The following is a 25,027-nucleotide window of genomic DNA, read 5'->3' on the forward strand; positions in this document are numbered from 1 at the left end:
CTTCGAACTCCTTCAGCGCAGTATCGAGTGTTTCGATGATTCGCTGGCGATCCGGATACTCCAATGAACTCGGACATAACAACCAATGCCATCCATCGTAATACCAAGACCCCCAAACCCCCTTCCCCCTCCTCTCCAGTACTTCTCCCTCCTCTCTAGTAAACCCCCTCATGCAAGACATGGGCATGGCACAGACAGCATATGATCTCGGCTGAGTATAGAGCGGGGGCCAATTCGCAGTTTCCAGGAATATTCTCTGGAAATGCGCCATGTGAGCAGGTCAGGCATTCAGTAGGGTGCCTCGGTCAGCCCCGCGGAGTGATGATCCCTGTGATCTTATGCATGCGACGGGCGTTAGATGTATCGGAGAATAAACCACATGGAGCACTTACTTGTACATGAACTTGTACAACTACATGTTGTAGATGTTACATTCTACCAGCAAAGGTGGTTATGAACGTACTACGGACTAATGGAGAGCGAATAAAAGTACTTGACAACTCGCTTAGCCGATCCCGTGACCCAGGCGTTTTTTCTACTCGTTACAGTAAGTATACATTGTCAACCTCGCGTCCCCAACATATAATTGTATTTTTTGGTGCCAAATAATTGCCTGGGGCCAATCAAGGCAAAATGAAATCGAAAATGCCTTTACCACACTACGCCTTGCTATACCCCATGCTTACGCTTATTTTCGTTTGCGCTTTATTCTTGTTTAGCACCTTCCTATTCCAATGCAGGGGTCCGTCACCCTTGCCATTCAACATCTCGGCCTCGCCCGGCAGCCTACAGTATGCCTGGGATAGCAGAATGCAGTATATATACAGCTCTTTCGCTGGCTTGTCTGGCATCTCATTGTCCACAGACGACTTCAATATGCTTTTCAGATCGATTTTTACCAGCGCGATGATCCTGTTCTCGGGGAGTAGTGTTGTACAAGGCGCTAGCTCTCCGGGGTGTGGGAAGGCACTGCCTAGAGTGCAGGAACCTGGTGGGAGTTTCTCGACGAAGATCACCACGAATGATGGGCGAAAGCGCTCGTATATCATTCACATTCCCTCAAACTATGACGAGAATAAGCCGGTGCCGGTGATATTCTCGTTTCATGGACGGACACGGACGGCGGAGTCGCAGGAGACACTGTCGCTGTTTAGCAATGAGGAGTATAATCCGGATGCGATTGCAGTTTATCCTCAGGGTATCAAGGTATGTTTCTGTGTGAGTGTGGGAGAGTGAAGGACGGAAGCTGATCTGATGTGTCCAGAACCAATGGCAAGGCGACCCCAACTCTCAAGGGATCAACGACATCAGCTTCACGCTGCAGATGCTTGACCACTTCGAAGACCGCTACTGCATCGACCGAACCCGTGTCTATGCCGCGGGTAAATCCAACGGCGGCGGCCTGACCAATCTCCTCGCCTGCGACCCAACAGCCTCCAAGCGATTTGCAGCCTTTGCCCCCGTCGCGGGCGCATATTACCAAAACGTCACCGAGGACAACTGCAGACCCAACACGGTGAAGATCCAGTGTAATCCCGGCCGCACACCGATTCCCATGCTCGCGTTCCACGGCACCGCGGACGAAACGATCCAGTATACAGGGGGCGGCAGACGCGGGAAGTGTTTGCCTTCAGTACCGCATTTTGTGCGAGAATGGGCTGGACGCGACGATCTGGGGGGGAAGAACGAGACGACGACGACGGACGGCGGGAAGGTAGAGGTTTCGAGGTTCGGGGACCATGGGGAGGTGGTGCATTATCGGATTGAGGGGTTAGGACATGCGTGGCCGAGCACGGAGCCAAACAGTGATAATCCGGATGGGACGTATATGGACGCGACGCCGCTAATCATGGGGTTTTTTGATCAGTGGACGTTATGATGATCAGGGTCTGTCATGATAAGTGTACGATAGAATAATGAACGACAATAATGGGGTACCTTGAATGCTCGAGCCGTACCGCCCCTATACCGACAACCCCGACAGCCCCGACAGCCCCGACAGCCCCGACAGCCACAGCCGTACAGAGTAGGCCGGAGAGCAGCCAAGAAGTCGCTACGGCATAAAGTTTAGCCAAGAAGTAACAGTTATTATTCGGCCGACAATCGTACCCATTATTAGTCCGCATCTGTGCTAGACACAGCGTTTTCTACTAGTCTGCTAGTACAAGTAGAGAACAATCACATGGCAATCGCCGGGGTGAACACACAGACGGATTATCCTCCAACGCCAGTGCCAACCACGAGTCGAGATTGTCACCCAATCCCAAAGACCGGAAAGTATCCAAGCGTTTTACTGGTTCATCCGCCAAGCACACACGGCTGGGAGATTGGCAATGGCTGACGTTGCCCTCCGTGGTTGAGACAAGGATCGCTGGTGTGCTGATCGGACGGTTAATTGAGGTTATTCTGTGATGTCTTGGGAGTACAGTAGCGAGTTCTTGCTGACCGAAACCGAACAGGAACAGGTCAGCAAGCAGTCAGCAAGCAGTCAGCAAGGACCGTAATGAGTCAATTCGGGGGAAATTTCATGTCCGAGTGGAGAGTACCCAGTATGCTATGGAGAATTCGGAAGGATTCAACTGGTCTATGGGTACTACATACAAGTATGGGTATGAATAATTGCCAGAATAATCTCTGCGATATTATCCCTGACATTCCCCGAGACTGGCACTGCCAGAGAATTAGGTTTCCTGTGATCTGCACCAAAATAACACGCATCAAAAGAAAGAAAGCTACAGTCGGAGCCGGTCCAACCAAACCCAAGCGCACACACAGTAGTGGCCGGCCGCACGCCGAAAGTGATGGCACTACCACTGCACGCCGAAAAGACGCACTAAAACACGGCCAGAGATTTCGGTCCGGCCAGTCACAGCAATCAACCACATTAAGGTTCCGTCTGGGAAAGAAAGGTTTCTGGAAGCGTCCACAGTTAATTAGAACTAGCCCGGAGTTAAAGGTTAGCTAGCCATGTTTTGTACCGGAAATCAGCCAACGCCATGGCCAAGGGCTATTAGTTAACGCTAAACCTATGTAAGTGCGTGGAACTACCGGAGGACAGGCATCCCCATCCCACGAGATTGCAGCATCCAGTGGCGAGGCGATGGAGTCGGCCAACAGAGTTTGGGTAAGTGGTAACGATGCGTGATTTTGTGCCTCTGTCCTGAGTGGTGTCTCGATGGAGTACGAACTGCTCTCTGACTCTAATCTACTGGCTACGCTACTCCTCCGTACCTTGTCTCTATCAATCCTTCCAGCAAACCGAGGCACGGAGAGGCTCCGGCAGAGCACAAAACGCCGTCATGATCAACCACTAGGGTCGATCAGTGGACGGACCGATGCCTGAGTTTTTGTGGCGAGAGTATGTGCTACTACTACTCCGGAGTATGTAGAGGTGTGCTATGTAAATAGTAGTGGTAGTAGTATTGTAGTAGTATTGTAGTAGTATTGTAATGGTATTGTAGTAGTATTGACAATGGAGTAGATGCTCATGTCTGTATAAGACCACAAGATACTCTACCGTACCCCGGGTAGTGAAGTAACCAAACTCTAGTTACAAACCCCTAAACGGGGCCCCTAAAAACCGGCGCTTCTCCCGCCCCTAGAATCAAGCCCCACTGGCCAAGGTCGATTATTTCATTTTGTTCTCGTTCTTGGGATTTTCTCCCACAACTTTGACCAGTTTTACAACTTAGTACAGAGTACTACTATGTAGTATCTCCATTAACATTGCTGATCTTCCTGCTTATATCCTTTGTGTCTTTTTATATCTTTTTTATATCTTCCCTTTACTCCGGCCCACCCACCACACACGCGACAGTTTATGGCCTCTCCGGCTGCTTCCTTCTCTCATCGCTAATCCTCGCATCTCTATGTCTCTCCCCCCTCGTTCCTCCTCAATCCTTCTCCACGTTTTATTCTTCGACTGTTCCTGCCCATGGAGATTCACACGACCGTATTTGCTCCGGTGATGGCTCCCCCGTCGCCCTCCTCGTCCTCTTCCTCCTCCTCTTCCGCCGCCGCCGCATCTTCTTCCGCAGCTCCCGCAGTTGCTCCTCCTTCTGCCTCCGCGACGACGACGCCCTCTACAGCTCTTGCACCAGCCTCGACACCTTCAGGCCAAGAACCGAAGAAGCGAGTTCGCCGATGGCACCATCGGGGATTCACCGGGTGTTCCACCTGTCGTCGACGTCATGTCCGCTGCGATGAAGCTTCGCCGTCGTGCCGGAATTGTACTCGCTTAGGACTCGAATGCGATGGCACTCAGGGCCGGATGACCTTCAAGGTCTATGGGCCATCACAGGCCTCGCAGGATACTACGTCTAAGCCAGCACCGAAGAAGCGCGGCAAAAAGGCCGCCGGTGCGAATGAGTCTGTCGCCACCGGCAAACAGGCCATCATTAAGAAAGAAGACGATGAGGAGGATAAAGGCGGCGTGGATGCGGTCGTGGTATCGCCAACTACCGTTTCTCAACCCGCCTCTACTCGATACCAATTCCAAGATCCTTTCCGGCTGGTGACGATGAACAATCCTTTAGACACCAAGGATGTCCGGTATTACTCGCACTTCATCGACCAGGTCGCATCGTTACTCCTAATCTACGATAATAATATCAATGTCAACCCGTACCGGCGGTATTTCCCAGAAATGGCGCGCGACTCGCCATCCATGGCCAGTGCGATGCAGGCTCTTGGGGCGTTACATTTGGCCAATACGTCGCAGGGTCAGCAGCGGATTGAACATTTCCAGCAGGCCATGGGACAGTATGGGGAGGTTGTCAAGTCGTTCCGGACGAGATACACCGAGCCTGATACTCGATTAGGATTGAATGATTTTGCGACTTGTTTATTATTATCTTTGTTCGAGGTGGGTTTTTTCCTCCTTCATTTGTGGCATATCTCACAGTACTAATTGAGCAGATGATGGACTCGCAACACGATAATTGGACCATTCACCTGAAAGGCGCCCGTGAAATTTACAAAATCCTCTTTTTCCAAAAGTCAACCGATCCCACCCAAGAAGCCCAGCGACTCACCGAAATGAACCACCCCCTCCGACACTTCCTCATCTCCCTCCTCTCCTATCTTGACGTGGCCGGCGCCTGTGCGACCAGCGACGGCACCGTCGTCGAAGGAAGCTACTGGCGGCAATACGCAGGTGGCTGGGAATACAACTTGGGCATTCCCAGTCTATCGTCGAGCACACTGCCGAGTGAGCAGATACTAGTCGAGTTACGGAACTGCTGGTCGGTAATGATGGAGATCCAAGCATCGATCAGTTCGTTCGGACGAGCCAAACACGAAAACCAACTCGCACCGGCGCAGCAAGACATGATCTACGGCAACCTGCTCAACCGCCTCCTGAACTGGCGGGCAACAGCGCCTGAATGCATGCAGATGCTGGGCGGACTCGACGACGCTAGTCTAGAGCACTATCCCTATTTAGAAATTCTCGAGTACGCGGGATGCATCGAAGCGTACGAAAAAGCGACCGTGATCTACCTACACAAAGTGGCAGCAGCGAACCGCCCCGAGCGGCAAACCGAAGGCCCATTACTACAGATGCTGGCCTCGCGGATCCTACAATTAATCGAAAAATGCGCTAACGGCGTGGGACGGCTAGCTGCTCTATGGCCTCTATTCACGGCGGGTCGCGAAACGCACGATGTGACGGAGCAAGCGTATGTGCAGCAGACGATGCAGGAGCTACAGCGCTACGGGTTCAAAGTGAGTCCCCCCCCCTATTATGATTAAGTTAGGCAGACACTAACAGAAAATAGAACGTCGAAAAAGGGCTGGAAGAACTGGAGCGGGTGTGGTTCAAGCGACGGATGTTCCCCGAGGGTTGGATCGAGACGATGGACGATATCCGCACGTCGGTTTTAATCCCTTAAGTCTCCCTTCTTCTTTTCTTTTCTCTTCTCTTCATATTTTTCTTTCATTCTATAGAGTATTTATTTATTGTAAATAGGCGTTGGGTGGGAGGGCTGGACCCTTACGAGCAACGACTGTATAGCGTGATAGACAACAACAATGTCCTTCTACAAGTACTCCGTACATCCAAGTGCCTAGTATTACTCTACTATCTAAGGGGAAAGAGGTTTAATTATACGCCAATCCTAATAAAATAACATCCGCACTGACAGCGGACCAGAAAGCTCCGTTTTCGTATGTTGTATACATAATTTTAAGTGAAAAAAAAAAAAAAGTGGTGAATTTTTCCGGTGAGTGGAGTTGGTTGGAGCGTTCCATCCGGATTGCCTTGTCTTGGCCATATATTATCAGATCCCCATCACTGCATCTACAAGTATATTATTCTGTACAAGTGTATATCGTTGTATATCACTGTATAATATAATAAGATATAGAGATGGCTGCACCATCATCTCTCGTCTACGACGACAATATCCCGGCGCAGAGCCAGGATGCTCTCCCCTCCGATGGCGAGGGCGACCGCGCTCAGAACGAGGCTGTCGATGATGCGGCTTTATTGGTATTTCGCATTTCCCCAAGTGAAGCAGGATGTATGGATATGCTAACGGGTATAGAAAACGATGGGTTATAAACCTGTATGCTTGACATTTACACATTCCGATGTCTACCGGGAATGTGTGCTAATGAGGTGTAGGTCCTGCATCGGACATACACGCTTTTTGAGAATTTTGCGACGACGTTTGGTTTGTCTTCTCTATACCTCCTCTACAGAAAAGAAGAATACTAATACGTATAGCTGCGCTGTACTTTGTCGGTGGCGTCCGAGTAACATTCAGCACTGGTATCGCTGCCGGTGGGAACCTAGCCTACTGGTATACCCCCCCAATTCCCCATCTATACCAATCAATATCAATACTAACAAAGAATCAGGACAAGTTACCTCGTAACAATGGTATTCACATACATCACGGCCGCAGTTATTGCAGAAGTATGCTCTGCTTCGCCGTCCGCTGGCTCGATCTATCTCTGGGCTGCGGAGGCTGGAGGACCACGGTTTGGGCGGTTGTTGGGGTTTATTGTTGCTTGGTGGAGTACGACTGCTTGGACGACGTTTTGTGCTAGTATGTGGTCCTTGTTTTTGGGTTTGATTGATGTTGGGTACTGACTGGAGTAGGTAATACGCAGAGTGCGGCGAACTATCTGTTATCGGTAAGTATGCGTTGATGGATTGTGGTGAGTGATGCTAATTGAGTAGGAAATGACGGTATTCAACGTCGACTTTCCCACCGAGACGACGGACGTCAAGTTCCGGACTCTACAGTGGATCGTCACAGAAGTCCTCCTCGCCTTCGCTGCCCTGCTAAACTTCATGCCTCGTATGCCAACCCTCTCCATATAACGATATGTACAGCAACAGGATGCTAACATACTCAGCCCGCGTCTTCCGCTGGGTCTTCTACTTCTCCTCCTTCGTCGTCCTCCTCGACTTTTTCCTAAACCTAATCTGGCTCCCCATCGGCACAGCCAACACCTGGGGCTTCCGCACCGCCGAAGAAGCCTTCATGACAACCTACAACGGCACCGGCGCCCCTGCGGGCTGGAACTGGTGTTTGTCATATTTGGCTACGGCGGGTGTGCTGATTGGGTTTGATGCGTCGGGGCATGTCGCTGAGGAGACCAAAAATGCGAGTATTTCGGCGGCGAGGGGGATCTTTTGGAGTACGGTTGTTAGTGGGGTCGGGGGGTTGGCTACGGTTATTCTTTTCCTTTTTTGTGCGGTGAGTTGCTTTCCTATCCTGGTATTTTGATGGCGATGAAAAAAGGTGATGGTGTGCTAATGGTGTAGCCTGATCCCACGACGCTGTTCTCGTTTGGTTCGCCTCAGCCGTTTGTTCCACTTTATGCTGTGGTTCTTGGCCGGGGAGGACATATCTTTATGAACGTCATCTGCATCCTCGCCCTATGGCTAGTACGTCCTCTCCCTTCCCAGTCTTCACTCCAGACCCTAACCAAAGAAAAGAACACGGCAGTAGCAATAACAGCCGCCTCCCGCCTTGTCTTTGCCGTAGCCCGCGACGGCGTCCTCCCCTTCAGCTCATGGGTCTCCCGCGTGCACTCGGGCCAACCCCGCAATGCCGTAATCGTCGTCTGGGTCGTCGCCGCAATCATCACCTGCACGCTCCTCGCGTCCAACGTCGCTTTCACATCGCTCGTCTCGGCGGCTGGTGTACCTAGCGCTGCTGCTTATGGACTCATTTGTCTTGGTAGATTGGTTTGTACTCCTAAGAGGTTTCCGAAGCCGCAGTGGAGTTTGGGGAGGTGGAGTAAGATTTTCCAGTTTATTGGTGTTTTTTGGAATGGGTGGGTTGTTGCGGTGTTGTTTTCGCCGTATGAGTTTCCGGTGTCTGGAGAGAATTTGAATTGTAAGTCTGCCCCTGTGTTTGGATTGCGTATATATGAGGTGAGAGTTTGTGCTGACTGGTTTATGAAGATGCACCGATTATCATGGCCGCGGTTACTATCCTCGCACTAGTTTCATACTTTATCATGCCCGAGGAATCGTGGTTGCCAAGGAACCGCATCTCGCATTTCATCGATAGCAAGGGTGTCGCTGGTGTGCAGGAGACGGTTGAGGAGATTCATACTGGTCGAGACCAGGGTGAGGGTCAAGCAGAGAGTGAGGGCGAGGGAGAGGGACGTGAACAGACGCAGGCGGGACCGTCTGGGTCGAAATGATGTTGATGATGGTGCATGCATATGTGATATGTAAAACTTCTTTCTTGTTTGTTGGATATTAAAAGTGATATTTGGATAGTTAGATTAGATGATGTATGTATGTATATTTCATTCATGCATCTGTCAGCCATATGGGCCGATTGGCGGCAGGTCACTGTAGGTGGCTAAGCATGGCCACAAATTTTATATGTATATACAGGATATAGAGCCCGTGAACTTCTGACCCGATTCGGCAGACTGTCTCGTTTTTAATATACAGATACAAAAGCCATTTCCTTACACCACATATGGGGCTCGTCCCTCATTGCAGATACACCTTTCAAACACAGGCCAAGAGATAATAAGTATACTGCAATATCCTTGGGCCATGTCAGTACATGACTTTGTCTGTATTCCCCTCCCATCCAGGCTCAGGCCCCCCTACTAGAGGTGTAGGGTACGACGAGCATCCGTGGTAAATGATGGCCGGTGTAGGATTCGAACCTCGGTCACTCCATTGAACTCTTAAATTTTAGTAAGGGAGCCCCTCAGACCCTACTGTCCAATGAGAGCTACTGTAGTGACCACCCAGATGGCACTCTACCACTTGCGCCATCCCGGCCATAGATTAGATGATAGTAATGGTTGGTGGGAGGTGTATATAAGAGTTGGTGTTTCTAGGGTTATGATGCCGCATACTCTGTGTAACGATAGATTGAGATGCTTGATGTGACGGCACTATTTCTATTATCTGCTGCCACTTCTCTGATCAATTTATTTCTTGTACATTGTATAGCCTAGGCGTCAACGTACGTGCGGTCTTGCTGCCTTTCTCGGCTTGTCAGCTATGGTCAGTGCATTCCATGATGCGTACCGATGGTGCGTTGCAGAGAGTAAAACAGTGAATGGCATAAGGAATAACATCAGGTCTATCTATCTCATCATTTACTGGGTATTTAATCTGGACAAAAAGCTGTCTGCTCACCTTGGATGGTGTCATCCTCCCCTACACCCGCTCCTCAAGTCCAAGGATCTCTCTCCCCATAATCGCCATGATCATACCCTATCTACTAGTTCTATTCGTTGATCCCAAACCAATAGCCACCACCGCCATTCAAAGCCGAAACGTGCACATCTACAACATTACAATAAAGAAACCAACTAAATCCAGTGGTCGTGGAGAGATCCGCACCGCATCCGTGAAGATCTCGGAGGGAGAACACCCCATTTCTTTACTGTCAGCTAATGAGAGGCAGAAGATAAGCCGGGTGTCATTATAGAGAAGCGGGAGCCCCAGGGATGAGATGGAGAGATCACGGAAGACTGGAGGGTGGGTAGGTCCCGTTTCTGCACTATTTGGGCATGACTACATGACATACGAACGGGTGATGTTCTGTTATCTGCTCGCAACAGAGAGCTATAGGCTCCTGAGTCCTACGTCATTTTCCAAAAGCAAGTATGCAAATCGAAATGGTTTGTTCTAAGACAACGGACGAAGTTAACCGGAAGAAAAAAACATGTTCTAGTAGTCGTGATAACGGCAATCGAACAAGTCAACCGATGAGGACTGGGTGATAAATAAGCCAATAGATTCGAGGTCGCCTGCGCTCCTAATTATCGGGAGTGTTAGTTTGACACCCTAGCATCCACAGCCAACAGATGTGACGATACTAATCCCATTGCGGGAACAGACGAAGTCGCCATACGTCTACATTGTTTTGCAACCAACTGGGCTTGTTTCCGGGTGACATAAGCAGAATCTGCCACAACGATCACAGTTATCTGAGGAACACATGGTTCCACGTGTACTTCAATGGCTCGGGGGTGACAGCCCACTGATATCGGATTTTTGCGACGTGATTGGGATAATCAGGGATGGAATTAGTTGCTATAGGGTCGGCAAAAGCATGAATAATAAATTCCGCCAACGGTGCTGGAAAGACGAGTCTTCCCGTAATTAGCAGCCAGCCAGGGAGAAACTTATCGGAATTCTCAACACTTTTAGTCATGGCCAGGTCTGGAATGATCTGGGTCGGTAGCATTTGTGTTACATCGTCACGTCACGATAATCCAGCCAATATCTTTTAATGGCGAACGGCCCTATCGAAGTTGCCTCAAATGATCAACCCGTTCAATGGACAGTATAAGCCGATACACTGGATAGTGCCCTGTGCTACGACGCGACCACAGAGCCTGTTCATGAGAGTTTGCACCAGCCGCATTCTGGTTTCTATATTGGACGAGGCCAACCTTCTGGCTTAAGCTCAGGCGATAGAGTTCCGGTCTGAATTTGAATGGAATATCAACACCAAGAGATCCGATGAATGTACCCTTTGTGGACACCCACGTACGAGCAAACTGAAGCAATCGTTGTGTTGGTAGAAGCAAAACCACTGAGAAAGGCAAGCTGGGCTGAAGTACAGTTCCTCGCATATATGATGCGTATTGAGTTAAATGTGTGGTTCCGATTAAGGCCCAAAATTAAGAACTTGACCGATGACAAAACGTACGAATAAGCCCGGCTCAAGTTGCTAGATCCTGATTTGTCTACAACCGACTCTGTTTCTTCGATACGTTGAGAGAGAACCTAGGGCTTGTCAGCTGTGCTTCAAGTACCCGAAGCGTCACCAAAGCTGGCACAGGCTGATTTAGCAGCTGGATTGACGGGATCTTACGGTTCCCGGAGGCTCAATAACTTTACAAGAGTGTCTATTAATTTGATCCAGCATAAACGCCATGCCGACCAGCTTACGAAGTCGGTATTATTAAGTGCACAGATATGCAACATGTATCCGATCCGGGTAGCGTTCAACTATACGACGCGAGTCCTTAACCAGCATGTCACAAAAAAGAAAGAATTACCAGACCGAAGATAAGAAAGGCTTGGCCTGGATGACCCTTGAGGGTCTAATCCTTCACGAGGCACCGTTCTTAACTTATCAGCGTACCAAATGAGCTACGGAAAAGGAACAAGGTGATAGCAAGTGACAATGCTCCTCTTTTGAGTCCATCAAAATATCCACAAAGTCAATCAATTTTTGTGCCTCTTGGTATTATTCTGAGTTCTTCAGTGTTCTTCAGCGTCTCGCAGCAGTCGCCACTGGAATGCCTGAAGAAAAGGCAGAGGCTAATGTTACCTCGCACATCTACGAGCGTCTGTTCTTGTGGCATGCATACCAAATTTTACAGTGAGAAAGCCCTCAGAATTGTTCCAGAAACTGTTAGCCCGGGAGCACTCAACATTGATAGCATAGATCACGGCAACACCTGTTCTTACGAAACGGGCCCGGTTACGCCTATATCGTGCTGTTGGGTATGTATAAATCCTGAACTAGGAATAAGCGGTACGAAATTGTCGAAAAACAATTGGAACGAGTCTGTATTTAATACCTTGATACGACTAAGCCGAAAAAATAACCCAGCTCTGTTCTTCCGAGTCAAAATGTCAGCAAAGGGCTACTTGATAAGTCCTCGAGACAAAAGCCGGTGTGTCGCTGCAATCCCACTCAGAGGGTTTGGCGCTGCCACTAAGAATCTGAATTATCTCACCAAAGCACATCGTCTTGGTTGATTTTGATGCAAACGGCAAGAGGGAATAAGAGTCCGGGACGTGATAATCGCAATATGATGATGGAATGCCTATGGGTAAGTATACATTTTACCCTCATTTTATGTCAGTCCTGGACTCACTCCTGGAATTTATGTCACCATACAGAGCCCAGAAGATCACACTATCCTCCACTCATGCGACATCCAGGACTGGAATTCAGTTAGATGCTATCGGATTGGGAAGCATAAGGATTGGTCGACAAATCCTGCAACAGTGCTAGTAACCGTGGATACCTCTTCGTGCCAATGGCTAGGAAAAACGAAGAATCACTTATGAACACACAGTTACCGAATACCAGAATCAGCCTTTCTCCATGCCCGGTGGCACGGGAGCCTTCGTTTCTACCATGAGCCTTCGCATGATGGGTATATATAAAGGCAAAAACGGGGGCTGGGATGGTCAAGGTTATGGGTACGTAGAAGCCAGAGAAGACTGCCATAATAGTTTCTGGGTCTATGCACCAGTCCCAGATGATTGAGATGCGGGAGGCTTGCTTCGTTATGATTGCTATGCATTCCAATTTGGTCAAATCAGAGGCTCTACTGTAATTCTTTTGACTCTTACTTTTTCTCCCTATCCTTTAAATTGAATACCAGGTAGCTACTTAGCCGTGAACTTACCCTTTCTGGAAATGGTTCGTGTCAGCTGTCAGATATACCCCGCATCGGCTGTCGGTTATGGTGCAGAAGTTCGGAGAGAGCATCGAACAATACAAAGACGAACAAAGGCATTGTACTTGTACGTTAGTCGACTCAATCTAATACAATTCTATGAAAAACTGCCGTACGAACCAATTAGCGAGATTTGATAGCATTTCCGGCGTAGTATCCCCGCGTCAGTAGCACCGCGAAGGATCCCCCCTAAAGGATTCCTCCCCTCTTTTGATCGGCCAGTAGTGAAGGAGACTGCATGGTATTTATCTACCGGTCGTACGGGGGGTATCGATCTGGTCTGACATCTGTTCTCCCCTCTTTCCTACAACCACTCTGTATCTATTTCATCTATAACAGAAAATGGTTATCGTTCAAGGCAACAGACTTCAAGGCAAAGTCGCCATCGTCACTGGTACATCTTCACTGCTATCTATAGCATTTATACAGGACTAACACGGAGTAGGAGGAGGCTCCGGATTCGGTGCAGCCATCGCCCGCCGCTTCGGCGAAGAAGGCGCCAAAGTCGTCATCACCGATATCAACGCCGAAGGAGGCCAGAATGTCGCGTCGCAGAATCCCTCGAGCCTCGTTTTCCAAAAGCAAGACGTGACAAATGCAGAGGACTGGAAGAGTGTGGTTGATTTGGCGTTTGCGAAGTTTGGACGGTTGGATGTGTTGGTTAATAATGCTGGGACGACGTATCGGAATAAGGTTAGTATCCTACCAGAACATACCCAATTGTTGGAAAAACCTGCTAAATGGAACAGCCCACGCTGGAAGTCACCGAGGAAGAGTGGGAGCGCGTCTTCAAGGTCAACGTCAAGGGGATCTTCCACGGCAGCCAGGCCTTCGTGCACCGTGTTATCGAACAAGGACAGGGCGGTTCCATGATCAACATTTCGTCCACAGGTGCATCGCGACCACGACCGGGTCTCGTCTGGTACAATGCGTCCAAGGGTGCTGTGTCGAATGTATGTCCCCCATCCCATAACATGCGAAACGACTCCGCTAACTAACCATCACAGGCCACCAAAGGTCTCGCAGCCGAATACGGCCCACATAATATTCGTGTCAATACCGTAGCTCCTCTGCTCAGCGGAACGGGTCTTTTCTCTATGTTCACTGGTCTTGAGGATACCCCTGAGAACCGGGAGAAATTCCTCGGGAATGTGCCGTTGGGACGATTGACGGAGGTGGAAGATGTGGCTAATATGTGTTTGTATCTTGCGAGTGACGAGGGGAGATTTATTAACGGGATTGAGCTGGTTGTTGATGGTGGGAAGTGTATTTAACGTGCTGATGATTTGATGCTGAAAGCGGAGTACCGCAGTCCTGCCATAGTTGCCTGAACTTGTGTTCTGGCTGCGGCCTAACTAACTAATAAACACTAAAAATGTAGTTAGTTAAGCATAAGAATGATATCTGCCTGTGAGTCACGGGTCCGACGAGGCTGAATCCCGTGATTTGCCCTCTCTTCTTTTTAATTGCCGCCTTTCTCCCTCTTTCCTTTCTTCCTAACTTAGCTTCATCATGGTTTTCGGAAATATCACGGACCTGTACCCTTATGTTGCATGCGGATGTCGCTACATGGACCATAGCCATGGCGGTGGTTCCTGGCGATATTTCGCCCAGGTCTCTCTGCAGGCCCATGCGACTATCCTGTCCTCGATCTCCCGAACGGTCCTGACCCAGACCTTCACCAATCCCTCGGTCACGCCCGTTAAAGAAGTCTCGTACACCTTTCCTTTGTACGATGGCGTGAGCGTCGTGGGATTCACCTGCCGGGTTGGCGACCGGGTTCTTCACAGTCAAGTAAAAACAAAGGAACAAGCCAATGAAGACTATACCCAGGCCATAGAACAGGGTCGAGCGTCAAGTATTCTTGACCACTCGGACAGCACCAGAGACGTCCTTGCCATCCGGCTGGGGAATGTCAACGCAGGTGAGCAGGTGGTTGTCGAGATAACTTTTGTTGGCGATCTCAAGCAGGATGCTCAGGCAGACGGTGTTCGCTATACTCTTCCAAATGTGATCGCCCCGCGGTATGGTGAAAGATCCGCTCCTTCATCGCTCTTCACACGACAAGCTCAGAACCAAGGCATCTCCATCACGGTGGATGTCCTCATGGAAAAGCCTTCGGTGATCCGGGAAATTCAGTCGCCCAGCCATCCGATCAGAGTGTCGCTTGGTCGTACGTCCACTGAGAGAACTTCAGTCTTTGAGGCCAATCAGGCATCTTGCAGTCTACATCTAGCTGGGAATGCCCCGTTGGAACGAGACTTTGTTGTCGTCGTCAATGCTGACAGCCAAGATCTCCCCCATGCCCTGTTGGAAGAACATCCCACCATTTCTGGCCAGAAAGCTTTGATGATGACCATGGTCCCCAAGTTCAGCCTTCCCCCTATTCACCCTGAAATCGTGTTTGTCATTGACCGGAGCGGGAGCATGAGTGGCAAAATCCCGTCGCTCAAGTCCGCGCTGATGGTCTTCCTCAAGTCGCTTCCTGTTGGCGTTTGCTTCAACATTTGCTCCTTCGGCACGCATTACAGCTTCCTGTGGCATAGTAGTGTCCCATACGATAGCGCGAGCTTGCAATATGCCATGCAGTTTGTCGAGAGTATCAGTTCGAACATGGGCGGCACTGAAATGCAAGGCGCCGTCGAAGCGACAGTTGCAAACCGCTTGGAAGGCAAACTGCTTGAAGTTATGATCCTCACTGATGGTCAGATCTCGGACCAGGACTCCCTGTTCTCGTTTGTCCGGCAGACGTCTGCAGACAACCGCGCCCGCTTCTTCTCGCTGGGAATCGGCAATGCAGCATCTCATTCTCTCATCGAAGGTGTTGCTAGAGCAGGCAATGGGTTCAGTCAGTCGGTGTTCGAATACGAAGAGTTGTCCAAGAAGGTCGTTCGCATGTTGAAGGGTGCCCTTTCACCTCATATTCACAACTACAACCTCGAGGTTGAATTTGACGAGACCGACATCCTCGACAGCACCGCAACGACCGAAACCACAGACGGGTTCGAGATTGTCGAAGATGCCTCGGAATCTGACTCTGCAACCAAGCGAGGAACCGTGGCGACCCCCAGCGAATCTCCTGAACATGAACCGCAAAAGCCCATCTCCTTGTTCGACACCGACTACAAGGAACCCGACATCAAATCCGCCAAGATCGATCTTCCAAAACTGACGGCACCTGATCTTCTTCAAGCACCATGGAAGATTCCGGCCCTATACCCTCTTATCCGTTCGACGATCTGCATTCTCCTGGACCCCCGACTTTCCAATCGCAGCCCGAAAGCCCTTACTCTTCGAGCCACCTCCGAGCACGGCCCACTCGAACTCAAGATCCCCATCCAAAACATCGGAAAAGGCGAAACCATTCACCAGATCGCATCTCGGAAGGCAGTAGTTGAGCTGGAAGAAGGCCATGGTTGGATTGAGGACGCCAAAGACAGCAATGGGCACCTTACCAAGGACCTCTCCCCCGAAACACAACGCCAACTCGCCATTCAAGAGTGCCAGAACCTGGGCATCAAATACCAGGTCACCGGACAGCATTGCTCCTTTGTCGCGCTGGACGAGAACGGCGATGAACAGCCAGAGCAGCCAGAGCAGCTCGATTCCAGATTCAAGGAAGAGGAATATGCTGCTGCGTCGGCGGGCTCAAGTGGAAAATCCAAGAAAGCACGCGGGCGTCGCGGAGGTATCGCACGTAGACAGCAGGCGGCTCCTAATCCTTTTGCTGGGCCTGCACCACCTCCAGCCCGCTCTGTATCAGGCGGTTCTCTTTTTGGCACGACTTCAGCGTTCGGAAGACCCACCGCTGCCACTGCTGCTGCTGCTGCTGCTGCTCCATCATACGGTAGTAGTCTCTTCAACAATGCTCCGGCGTCATCTTCATCTTCGTTGTTTGGGGTCGCTGCTCCTTCGTCAAGCAGTAGCCTGTTTGGAAATGCTTCAGCTCCAGCTTCATCTTCGCTGTTTGGAGGTGCATCAACCGCTGCTCCTACAACGGCTAGTCGCTTTGCCAACCACACTGTGAATTCATCGTCTTTTTTCTCGCAGCCATCTAGTCTATTCGGAACCAATGCCACAGCTGCGCCGTCAGTAGGTGGCGCATCCTCCTTGTTCCCACGGCCATCTGGTGGTCTATTCAACAACAACAACAACAACAACAACAACAACAACAACAACAACAACGTTTCAACCGCGCCGCCAGTCCCTGCATCAAGCGGCACTGGTCTCTTTGGCGCTCCACCAGCGTCTTCTTCGTCTTCACTGTTTCAACATGCACCAGCCGCTTCTCCTACAACAAGCGGTGGTCTTTTTGCAAGTACGCCCGCATCTTCACCGCTGTTCTCGCCGCCAGCCCCCGCTGCATCAAATGAAACTGGGCTGTTTGGTGTCCCTACCCCGTCTCCCTCGTCACTGTTCGGAGCGCCATCGCCCGCTACTACATCTGGTGGTAGTCTCTTCGGTGCCACCCAACCCGCCTATCCCCCGCCAGCAGCCCAAACCTCCACCCTCGACGGAATTATCAAACTACAAACCTTCGACGGCTCCTGGGACTGGACCAAAGAACTCACCAACTTCCTCGGCATCGACGAAAACAATTTCCGCGAAAAGCTCAGTGCGCGTGTCAAACAAGATAACCATGATTTCGACTTTCTGTGGGGTCTGTCGCTCCCCAGTGTTGTTGCTACGATGCTCGTGATGAAGTATTTGGAGCAGAAGGCTACTCATGATAAGGCTGTTTGGGAACTTGTGTATGAAAAAGCGGAGGGATGGATCCAGAAACAGTCGTTGTGGAGGATTCCAAAGGTTTTTGAGGCGTGCACGGAAATTGTTGAGGCTTTTGTTTGATCTGAGTTACTGAGTAATGGTATAGTGTTACTTGGCTCCGTGGTTGTGGTGGCTTAGTTTAGTTTAGTTTAGTGTGATAAAAGGAATTGAATGGGATTGATTAGCTAAAAAAAAATACATCCTTGGTCTGCCCAAAAGACCAGTTGATAAACTATAGTACAAACGAGCTGTATACAAATGAATGCTCCAACCTAGAGTAAAGCCATCGACAAAACAGCAAGCCACGCTGAACAGAAAATTGCGCTCCGAGGTGTGCCAACAACACACATAACGTATGTTGGCACAATTCCCCTGAATGTAGTTCAAATAACAAACAGGATGTGTCTTGGTTAAATCAGCCTCATTTTTATCCAGTAGAATTACAAGAGGTCTTTCTGACCATTACCGCTTTGAAGGGTAGGTAAGGAGGACACCAATGAACGTACCGAAAGCACGAGATTCAAGTGTTTGAGCACAGTACGCGCTTTTTGATGATATCTGATATGATATGCTGCACTGTTTCTGCATATGTGAGGCTTTCTGTTTCTTCTCATGTATTCGATATAATCTCGAGACCCGTGCTCATTGGAGAGATTTCCATTCGGTGTCCAGATCTCTCGTTGCTTTTTTGCATTAACGTAAGTAAAGCAACCACTGGACTGTCCAGAAACCACTATAGCGCGTCTGTGCGCAAGCGTGGTAAAAAATCCTGAGATTCCAGTTTCGATCATTAGAACTTGGTAAATGGCACGGCTGACCGTACTGTGGGCGTCTGGGCGGTGGGTAGAAACATTCGTCTGGCTTGAATTGCTTGACGTGCTCATTGGATGGTTCCACTCAGTAATCAGATTTCTTGTTGCTTTTTATATCGATACAAGTAAAGCAATCAGCTCTGCCACCGGGCTACTGGAGAATCACCAAGTTGCGTCTGTGCGCAATCGTGGTAGAAACTCGGATATGCCGGGGAGGAAAAAACGAGACAGTAAGCTGTTATTGCGTTGAGGAAGTCCAGCAAGCATGAGTTCAAGGCTTGCTGGACTTGGTTTCCGGGTCTGATCGTTGGTACAGATTGTACCATTTTTGTTCTCGTCTGGAGGTTGTAAAAACGGTTTGTCTCTGCATCTTTGAGCTTTCCATTTTGCGGACTAAGTTGCATAGTAATGTGAGTAGTCGCTTCGGTAGCTAAGCGCGGTTGGTGGTACCAGCTTTGTCTGAGGCTAGTTTTTGCTTTCAGAAGGAAATTTGCGCTGCGTGTCTTTGTATCGCCAGACCGAGGCCAACTTTCCATCTGACTATTTTTGTCATGCTCTGTTCCATCTGAGTCAGAAGAGGGCGGGCTAGTTGGGCTGTCCTTTTCTTTCTGAGGGGTGGGAACAGGTAACTGTTCTAAGGGGGTGTCCTGGAAGATTGAATCTTCTGACACATTCCCAAGGTTGGGATCATTAGCCAGTTTTTGCAGTTGATCAGGGATGGAGGGTTGCAAAGACATAGGTGAAATGGTTTCAACACAGGGGTGGGGCTTCAGGAATCCAAGGGAACCCAGATGCTATCTAATTTCTGTTGGTAGGCGTGGTGGCGTACAGGCCAAAAACTGGCAAAGGCATTCGTCTGGTTCCTTTGGCTTGCTAGACCCGAGGGCTAGCTCCCATTTTCAATAAAATCATCCCCTATTTAGCCCGCACGCGAGTATAAAAACAATTGCCGATGTATTCCACATGAATTTTCGAACCACCAACAGGCATCTGCGCTTTCGTATGTGCAATTTGCACCATGTCTCAACAATAATCATCCGAGATATCTTGCATATTCCGATGACGAGAACAATGCGTGTTTCGCCGCTGGAATTCGTAAACCACCACTGTGCATCAGCGCGGAGTCGAGGGAGTGACTCAAACACGCCAGTTCCAATAACCAACGTTGGTCAGCTGTTTACCTTTTCGTGTGGCCAGAAACACTAGTCGGGCTGCTTTCCCTTATCTGTAACAGTCTCTGTCATTGTGCTCATAGTCGTCGCGGCCCAATGATATTGCTCGACCACAGTAATTCCCATCGCACGTAGCTGTATGTCCATCAATCGAGTGAATGAATCAGTTGCGCAAGCATGTATAGGTGACTGGATAATTTTCATTAGCCCTGCGGACCCTTCGTACATGAGCCGGAATCCTATTCCTCCGAGGATGTTCTTGTCATCCAGGAGATGGAGATGGTGTATGTGACGGTCTCGAGCAATATGAGTATATTGGTAGATTATCTGACAAAATTCTAACATGAGGAGAGAAAAGGAAAGAGGCAGGCCTGCCGGCGACGAGCTATCTAATGTGTGCGAGGGGTTTAAGCGAGGCTCAGTGACTGTCCATGCTCAGTGAATGTCTATGCTCCGTGACAGTGTATAGCGTATTTAGTTAGCCCTTGTACCACGAGGTACTGGTTTCCGTTGTCTTCGCTTTTTTGAAGTTTATTGTGGACTTCTCTTGCTGCGGTCTCGAGTTTTTTGATGCTTTTCCAGGTGTGTATAGGATGAAGGCTGCATAGCAGGTTTGGGTTTGTGGTGTTCTCCATTTTTAGGAGTGTTTCTGTGTACGAGGTATACAGAGAGACGTTGTAGAGTTGTGGCTGAAAAGCAAAGGCTGGGACTTGTAGGATATAAAATTCACTAGCAGTAAGATGGAATTTTTTTTTAGGTTCTGTCATCATATGGACCCTTTGAATTAGGGCTCCCAGTAAAACATCCTCACCAATGATGTCACACAGTATTTTTAATGATTCACTAAAAAAGCACAATAATCAGTCTCTCCACTATGGCCACCAGGCCAACGAGTCATTCACGAACCCCAAACACCCAGACTCATCCTGAGACACAAAACACTCCCATACATAACCTACACATACGTACTACATGATTCGCACATCTAGATCTCCCGATAACCCAAATATAGAAACAACAGCGGATAAAAGATCTGATTTGATTTTGATCTGATACATAGTTCGTCATGGTATAGAATGGGACGGAATATGCGTGGAATGTATGGAGCCGGCGATTCCGTGCGGAGTGCATTGCGCTAATAGTGGAGTGGGTTTTGTGGGTCGGTGATGAGTGTCTTGACTCGGTATCTGGTTGTACTGTAGTCTATCGGGCTGAGTAGTCGTACGGTAGATGTTTGAAGGTTGACTATATCTTGCCACTTATGGGAGGGGAAGATGATGAGAGCGGGATGGGTATAGCTACTGACTACGAAGTGATTCATGTAGATTGAGTGTCGATACTACGGATGGAAGAGAAGAGCAGGTGTTGTAAAACTTTTCATTTCATGATTCGTCCGTCCATTGCCATCAAGGTGTGGCCGGTGCAAATGGTATCCCCAGTCTGGGGGGGGGGGTGTCAAATTATAGTACAAAGTAGAAAAGTAAAGCACTCGATCCAGATCGGGTATGTAAATCTGAATGCCTTAACCAAGCACAGAAAACATTAGGATATAATGAGGCCGTGAAAGGGCACAAAGCAATGATGCTTGTATACTGTTGTGCTCTGAGATGAAATCCGACCGGAATCAAAAATGTGCGTCTTTCACAGTAGACTTCCGTTTCCCACCTAGCCGGAGTCCCAAGAAGCTCTTCCCAGAAGGCTTCTCTGCGCTCTCTGTTTGCTGTTGCTTGGTCCGTCTGAAGGTCTTTGTCCGACCGAGCTTTCTCTTAAAGCTGTTATCGGTCGGCTCGGAAGCATCGAGACTGTTTTCACTTGTCCCATCTGATCTGAAGCTGTTGGTTGACCAGATACTCGGAGCTGCGGAGTGCTTGACAGTCTGGTTCCTTATGGGTAATGGGGTGTCGCATGCTGCATTGGACAAATTGTATGTCGACTCCGATCGGAGTCTGCTGAACGCGGAGTATGACGCATGGCTGGGGGTTCCGGAATATGGTCGAGACCGTGATGATGTCGCATCAGAGTTGTAAACACTGTGAGAATACGACATAGATCTAGAATGAGTGTCTTCGAAGCGAGGTGAGAATGGTCGTTGCCAGAATGGAGCAGAGAAGCTGCTCATGCTTCGTAGTGATGGCGGTCTCCGGAGCGATTTGCTAGGAAGTCGTACATGGTTGGCCACTTTGTCGGATATGGAGGTTCGAGGGCGTGGGGTTGATATAGACTGTGGTCGTGATGCTGGATGAGGCAGTGTCGGGACGGGTAGGCAATTGACTGCTGCGCTCGTATTCATCCGCTCTAATGATGCTCCTTGGTAAATCGGTTCCGAATGGTTGGGCTTTTGTGCGTGTTGCACATCTCCGCTGTGATCATAGAGCGCGTTGCGCTTGTTTGATGCTGTGCAATTTGATGCAGTTGGCTGGCGGGGCGAAGAAACCATGTCGGTCTTTTCTTTCTGAATGGATGAGCTTGTGCTGCTTGGGCACAGATTCCCGCTGCCTGCAGACGGTGTTTCATCGGTAGAATCGGATTGTGTCGAAGAAGGACTGATCATGATTAGGTTAGGTTTAGTTACTGGTTCCACATATTTGACCTGCTCGGCCACGAGCACATCTGTGTCATCATCAGAGAGACATGAGGCAGGAGAAGGTGATCGGAAAGAGAGACAGGTCGATGATCGTTGTGATTCTAGAGGGTTATAGACGGTAGGCTGCAGAAAAGCTGATGATGGAAGTTGTGAAGGGGTTTCGGGAGATGGTAGCTCAATGATCATATCGTCCTCAGCATCGTAGATATATGAGTCTGCCACAAAAGTAGCATCGCTAGCACGCTTGATGGTGGTCATCGACACAGGCCTCGAGTCTTTGTCGATGGGCTGGCATAGTGAAACGAGGCGAGGAAAGTTGTCTGGCTCGTCGACGTTGGACATCCCATCGGCACTCAGGTCCGAGTCGGAACGATGGAAGTCGACAGGCGAGAATGAATGGTCTTGACCCCCTACTTCGGACTCGGAAATGTCTTCCTCTTCGGACTCGTATCGCTGTAGAGGCTGTTGCTTGTTGATGCATTCGAGATCGAGAGACCCCACGGCCTGAAACATCTTGATTCTTCCCGTTCGCACGGTTGACGGCAAATGGTAAGACAGATGGTTGGTATTTCACGGCTATCCCAAATGGGCGTCGAGAGGGAAAAGGCAGCACAAGAAGTAAGAAAAACCGCAGGCGTGATTCGGAAGGATTCGTGTGCACGTCAAGATGAAACTAAAGTGAGGACCAAAATAAACACCGAGATAAGACAAGGTCAAAGAATAATCAAAGTGGAAGAGTAAAAGAAGTCGGGCTAAGACAACAATGAAATGTACCCGGCCGGAGACAGAGGGTATATATTGCCTTGTTCTTTCTGATGGACGCTGGTGCCACACGGGATGGAATGCTCTTAAATGGGTGGATCCGAGATGGGGCACTTTATGTCTCTGAGAAAGAAATCACCCTCGATGCCATCAGATCACAACGGACGGGCCAAATGATCCACAGGAACAGGGTCCGAAAAGCAAAAGCCAGGGAAAATACCGTGCTTTGACACGTGATAGGAAAGGGCGAGTCCTTTTAACACGGATGAAAGAGAATCCAGCACACACCCCGTATAGTATGTGCTTTTAAATGTATGTAGGAGCATTATTAGCGTGTCCTGCATACTTACGCCGTTTTTAATCCTTGCCTAAACCGGATTGTGGATTTTCCCTCCTGCAGGACTAAGAGTCTATGTGCGGGTGGGCCATCTTGCCTCAGAATTAGCAGGGCATATAGCACCCTTGCATATCGATAAAAAAAATTTAAAAAAAATAAAAACCCCCGTGTCATGCGCCGAAAATAGAGTAGAGGGCGTTTTCATTTTAGGCCCCATTTGCTGTGCCAAACGCCACGCGGGGCGAAAGGAGGGAGGGCATAAATGCAATGGATGATCATTCCGATTGACTGCATAGACACATCCCCTCGTAAAGATACTGCACACCGTTGGAGGGAAAATCGACGTATCAACGTGAGCTGTCGCGGAGGAGAGGTCAGTGCATTAGCGCATTTCGGCAACGTTCAGGAGACTCGATGGCTGGCGCGTCCCCTCAATACATGACGTTGGAAAGAGGTGGCGGCAGCATTTAGATTGCAAAACTTCTGCACCTTGAACTGTTCAATGTATAAGTTGGTAGCTAGTATGCCGATCTGAGATACGGAGGATGTATCGGAGTTAACACTCCGGAAAGGGGGTGGGAAAGAACACCCGTTGCCAAGAACAGGACCATGGGAAAAAAAACAAGATAAATGCTTGACTGGGTGTTTTGGTTAGATGTGGTCTGTCCGAGTGTGCTCCGAATTGCACTCGGATGGCACTCGGATGTCACTGATCAGAAAATGATGATATGCCGTGCGTATAGCAGATCGAGCAATGTCGGCCAAAGATCGAGCGGTGGCCACACCTTCCCTGTTTTCTCTCTTTTTTTTTTTTTTTTTTTTTTTTTTTCTACCTTGATCTCCCGATCTCCTTATTTCTCCTCTTCGGCTAGAGATGTTCCAGGTTCAGACAGATTGAACATTTATCGATCGGTATTATTGCCGGAGAATACTCGGGTTAAAAAAAGAAAGTGTCGCACAGGTCAGTTCGTGCGGCCGCTCCGATTGATCTCCAGGGTATAATCATACCACATACCCGTGATACCTGCGATCGAGAAGAACTGATAGCACTTCTCAGCTGTCCTTGTTCCCATGATGGTTCTATTCTGACTCGTGAGAACCTTGGTAACAGCAGGCCATCATTACACCAACCTGGTGGAGCGTGTATAACTCAAACACACCATCCGCCAAACAGATATGGTAATATATTTACCCGTGCTTCTTGGATGAAACAGGACCTTCCAGAGAATGTCTGCAATTTGCGGAGTCGAAAAATACGTACGTACAGAGCACGTGCAGAATATAGCACTTTGTAGGTCCGGGATGTCCGTTTGTGATTCCATTGCAGAAGGAATTATCGCCCAGTCGATCTTACTGGCTCGAGTAAATATCCGAAAGACATCGACTTATCTTGGGGGATGCGGTTTCACTTTGTCTGCGAATAGGAGATTGTAATCGATACATCCTGTGACATAGCATAATTCAGCTCCCTTGCAGCTGCCACAAGAGCCAGGCGTAAGGCCGATGGATTCCAGTGGTGTCAATGAAGAATCTGGAATAGGCATCAGTTGAATACTGGGCATGATTCCCATCCCTGAATTGACACCCCTCAACGGACACAGCTTATCCAAGCCATTGAGATTGACGGTCGAGAAGGCTAGAAAGATCATCATCGTGCAGAGTATGG

The 25,027-nt window shown here is 49.2% G+C and overlaps 10 protein-coding genes across 10 annotated transcripts; 7 read left to right on the forward strand and 3 right to left on the reverse strand.

Annotated features, from left to right (window-relative positions):
- Positions 1–906: 906 nt before the first annotated feature.
- Positions 907–1,879, forward strand: ASPGLDRAFT_129062 (alpha/beta hydrolase family esterase; the record flags this gene model as incomplete). The annotated part of the gene is made up of 2 exons (XM_022540849.1): positions 907–1,206; positions 1,265–1,879. 2 exons carry the CDS (start codon positions 907–909, stop codon positions 1,877–1,879), a joined length of 915 nt encoding a protein of 304 aa, XP_022399929.1.
- Positions 1,880–2,104: 225 nt separating this feature from the next.
- ASPGLDRAFT_48630 (uncharacterized protein) lies at positions 2,105–2,364 on the forward strand. The gene has a single exon (XM_022546935.1). The coding sequence runs from the start codon at positions 2,183–2,185 to the stop codon at positions 2,339–2,341; it is 159 nt and encodes a 52-aa protein (XP_022399930.1). The 5' UTR covers positions 2,105–2,182; the 3' UTR covers positions 2,342–2,364.
- A 1,186-nt stretch (positions 2,365–3,550) lies between these two features.
- On the forward strand, positions 3,551–6,135 carry ASPGLDRAFT_48632 (Zn(II)2Cys6 transcription factor). Its single transcript, XM_022546936.1, has 3 exons — positions 3,551–4,864; positions 4,918–5,724; positions 5,778–6,135. Exons 1-3 carry the CDS (start codon positions 3,935–3,937, stop codon positions 5,889–5,891), a joined length of 1,851 nt encoding a protein of 616 aa, XP_022399931.1. The 5' UTR covers positions 3,551–3,934; the 3' UTR covers positions 5,892–6,135.
- A 157-nt stretch (positions 6,136–6,292) lies between these two features.
- On the forward strand, positions 6,293–9,128 carry ASPGLDRAFT_152008 (putative amino acid permease). Its single transcript, XM_022542292.1, has 11 exons — positions 6,293–6,490; positions 6,546–6,566; positions 6,626–6,674; positions 6,728–6,803; positions 6,862–7,052; positions 7,106–7,140; positions 7,187–7,307; positions 7,366–7,709; positions 7,778–7,900; positions 7,952–8,354; positions 8,423–9,128. Exons 1-11 carry the CDS (start codon positions 6,368–6,370, stop codon positions 8,665–8,667), a joined length of 1,731 nt encoding a protein of 576 aa, XP_022399932.1. The 5' UTR covers positions 6,293–6,367; the 3' UTR covers positions 8,668–9,128.
- Positions 9,129–12,172: 3,044 nt separating this feature from the next.
- ASPGLDRAFT_48635 (uncharacterized protein) lies at positions 12,173–12,742 on the reverse strand. Its single transcript, XM_022546937.1, has 2 exons — positions 12,362–12,742; positions 12,173–12,291 (listed from the first exon to the last, which is right to left on the reverse strand). The coding sequence occupies exon 1, from the start codon at positions 12,693–12,695 to the stop codon at positions 12,417–12,419; it is 279 nt and encodes a 92-aa protein (XP_022399933.1). The 5' UTR covers positions 12,696–12,742; the 3' UTR covers positions 12,173–12,291; positions 12,362–12,416.
- Positions 12,743–13,202: 460 nt separating this feature from the next.
- Positions 13,203–14,379, forward strand: ASPGLDRAFT_48637 (SDR family oxidoreductase). The gene is made up of 4 exons (XM_022546938.1): positions 13,203–13,321; positions 13,373–13,620; positions 13,677–13,880; positions 13,935–14,379. Exons 1-4 carry the CDS (start codon positions 13,270–13,272, stop codon positions 14,199–14,201), a joined length of 771 nt encoding a protein of 256 aa, XP_022399934.1. The 5' UTR covers positions 13,203–13,269; the 3' UTR covers positions 14,202–14,379.
- Positions 14,380–14,449: 70 nt separating this feature from the next.
- Positions 14,450–17,881, forward strand: ASPGLDRAFT_48638 (uncharacterized protein). Its single transcript, XM_022546939.1, has one exon. The coding sequence runs from the start codon at positions 14,497–14,499 to the stop codon at positions 17,773–17,775; it is 3,279 nt and encodes a 1,092-aa protein (XP_022399935.1). The 5' UTR covers positions 14,450–14,496; the 3' UTR covers positions 17,776–17,881.
- Positions 17,882–18,640: 759 nt separating this feature from the next.
- ASPGLDRAFT_26819 (uncharacterized protein) lies at positions 18,641–19,243 on the reverse strand (the record flags this gene model as incomplete). Its single annotated transcript, XM_022543606.1, has 1 exon — positions 18,641–19,243. The coding sequence occupies one exon, from the start codon at positions 19,241–19,243 to the stop codon at positions 18,641–18,643; it is 603 nt and encodes a 200-aa protein (XP_022399936.1).
- A 2,059-nt stretch (positions 19,244–21,302) lies between these two features.
- Positions 21,303–22,775, reverse strand: ASPGLDRAFT_36683 (uncharacterized protein; the record flags this gene model as incomplete). Its single annotated transcript, XM_022544721.1, has 1 exon — positions 21,303–22,775. One exon carries the CDS (start codon positions 22,773–22,775, stop codon positions 21,303–21,305), a length of 1,473 nt encoding a protein of 490 aa, XP_022399937.1.
- Positions 22,776–23,897: 1,122 nt separating this feature from the next.
- On the forward strand, positions 23,898–24,555 carry ASPGLDRAFT_473421 (uncharacterized protein). The gene has a single exon (XM_022546654.1). The coding sequence runs from the start codon at positions 23,992–23,994 to the stop codon at positions 24,361–24,363; it is 372 nt and encodes a 123-aa protein (XP_022399938.1). The 5' UTR covers positions 23,898–23,991; the 3' UTR covers positions 24,364–24,555.
- The last annotated feature ends 472 nt before the right edge of the window (positions 24,556–25,027 follow it).

The sequence above is a fragment of the Aspergillus glaucus genome, assembly GCF_001890805.1.
Source record: "Aspergillus glaucus CBS 516.65 unplaced genomic scaffold ASPGLscaffold_13, whole genome shotgun sequence".
Lineage (NCBI taxonomy): Eukaryota > Fungi > Ascomycota > Eurotiomycetes > Eurotiales > Aspergillaceae > Aspergillus > Aspergillus glaucus.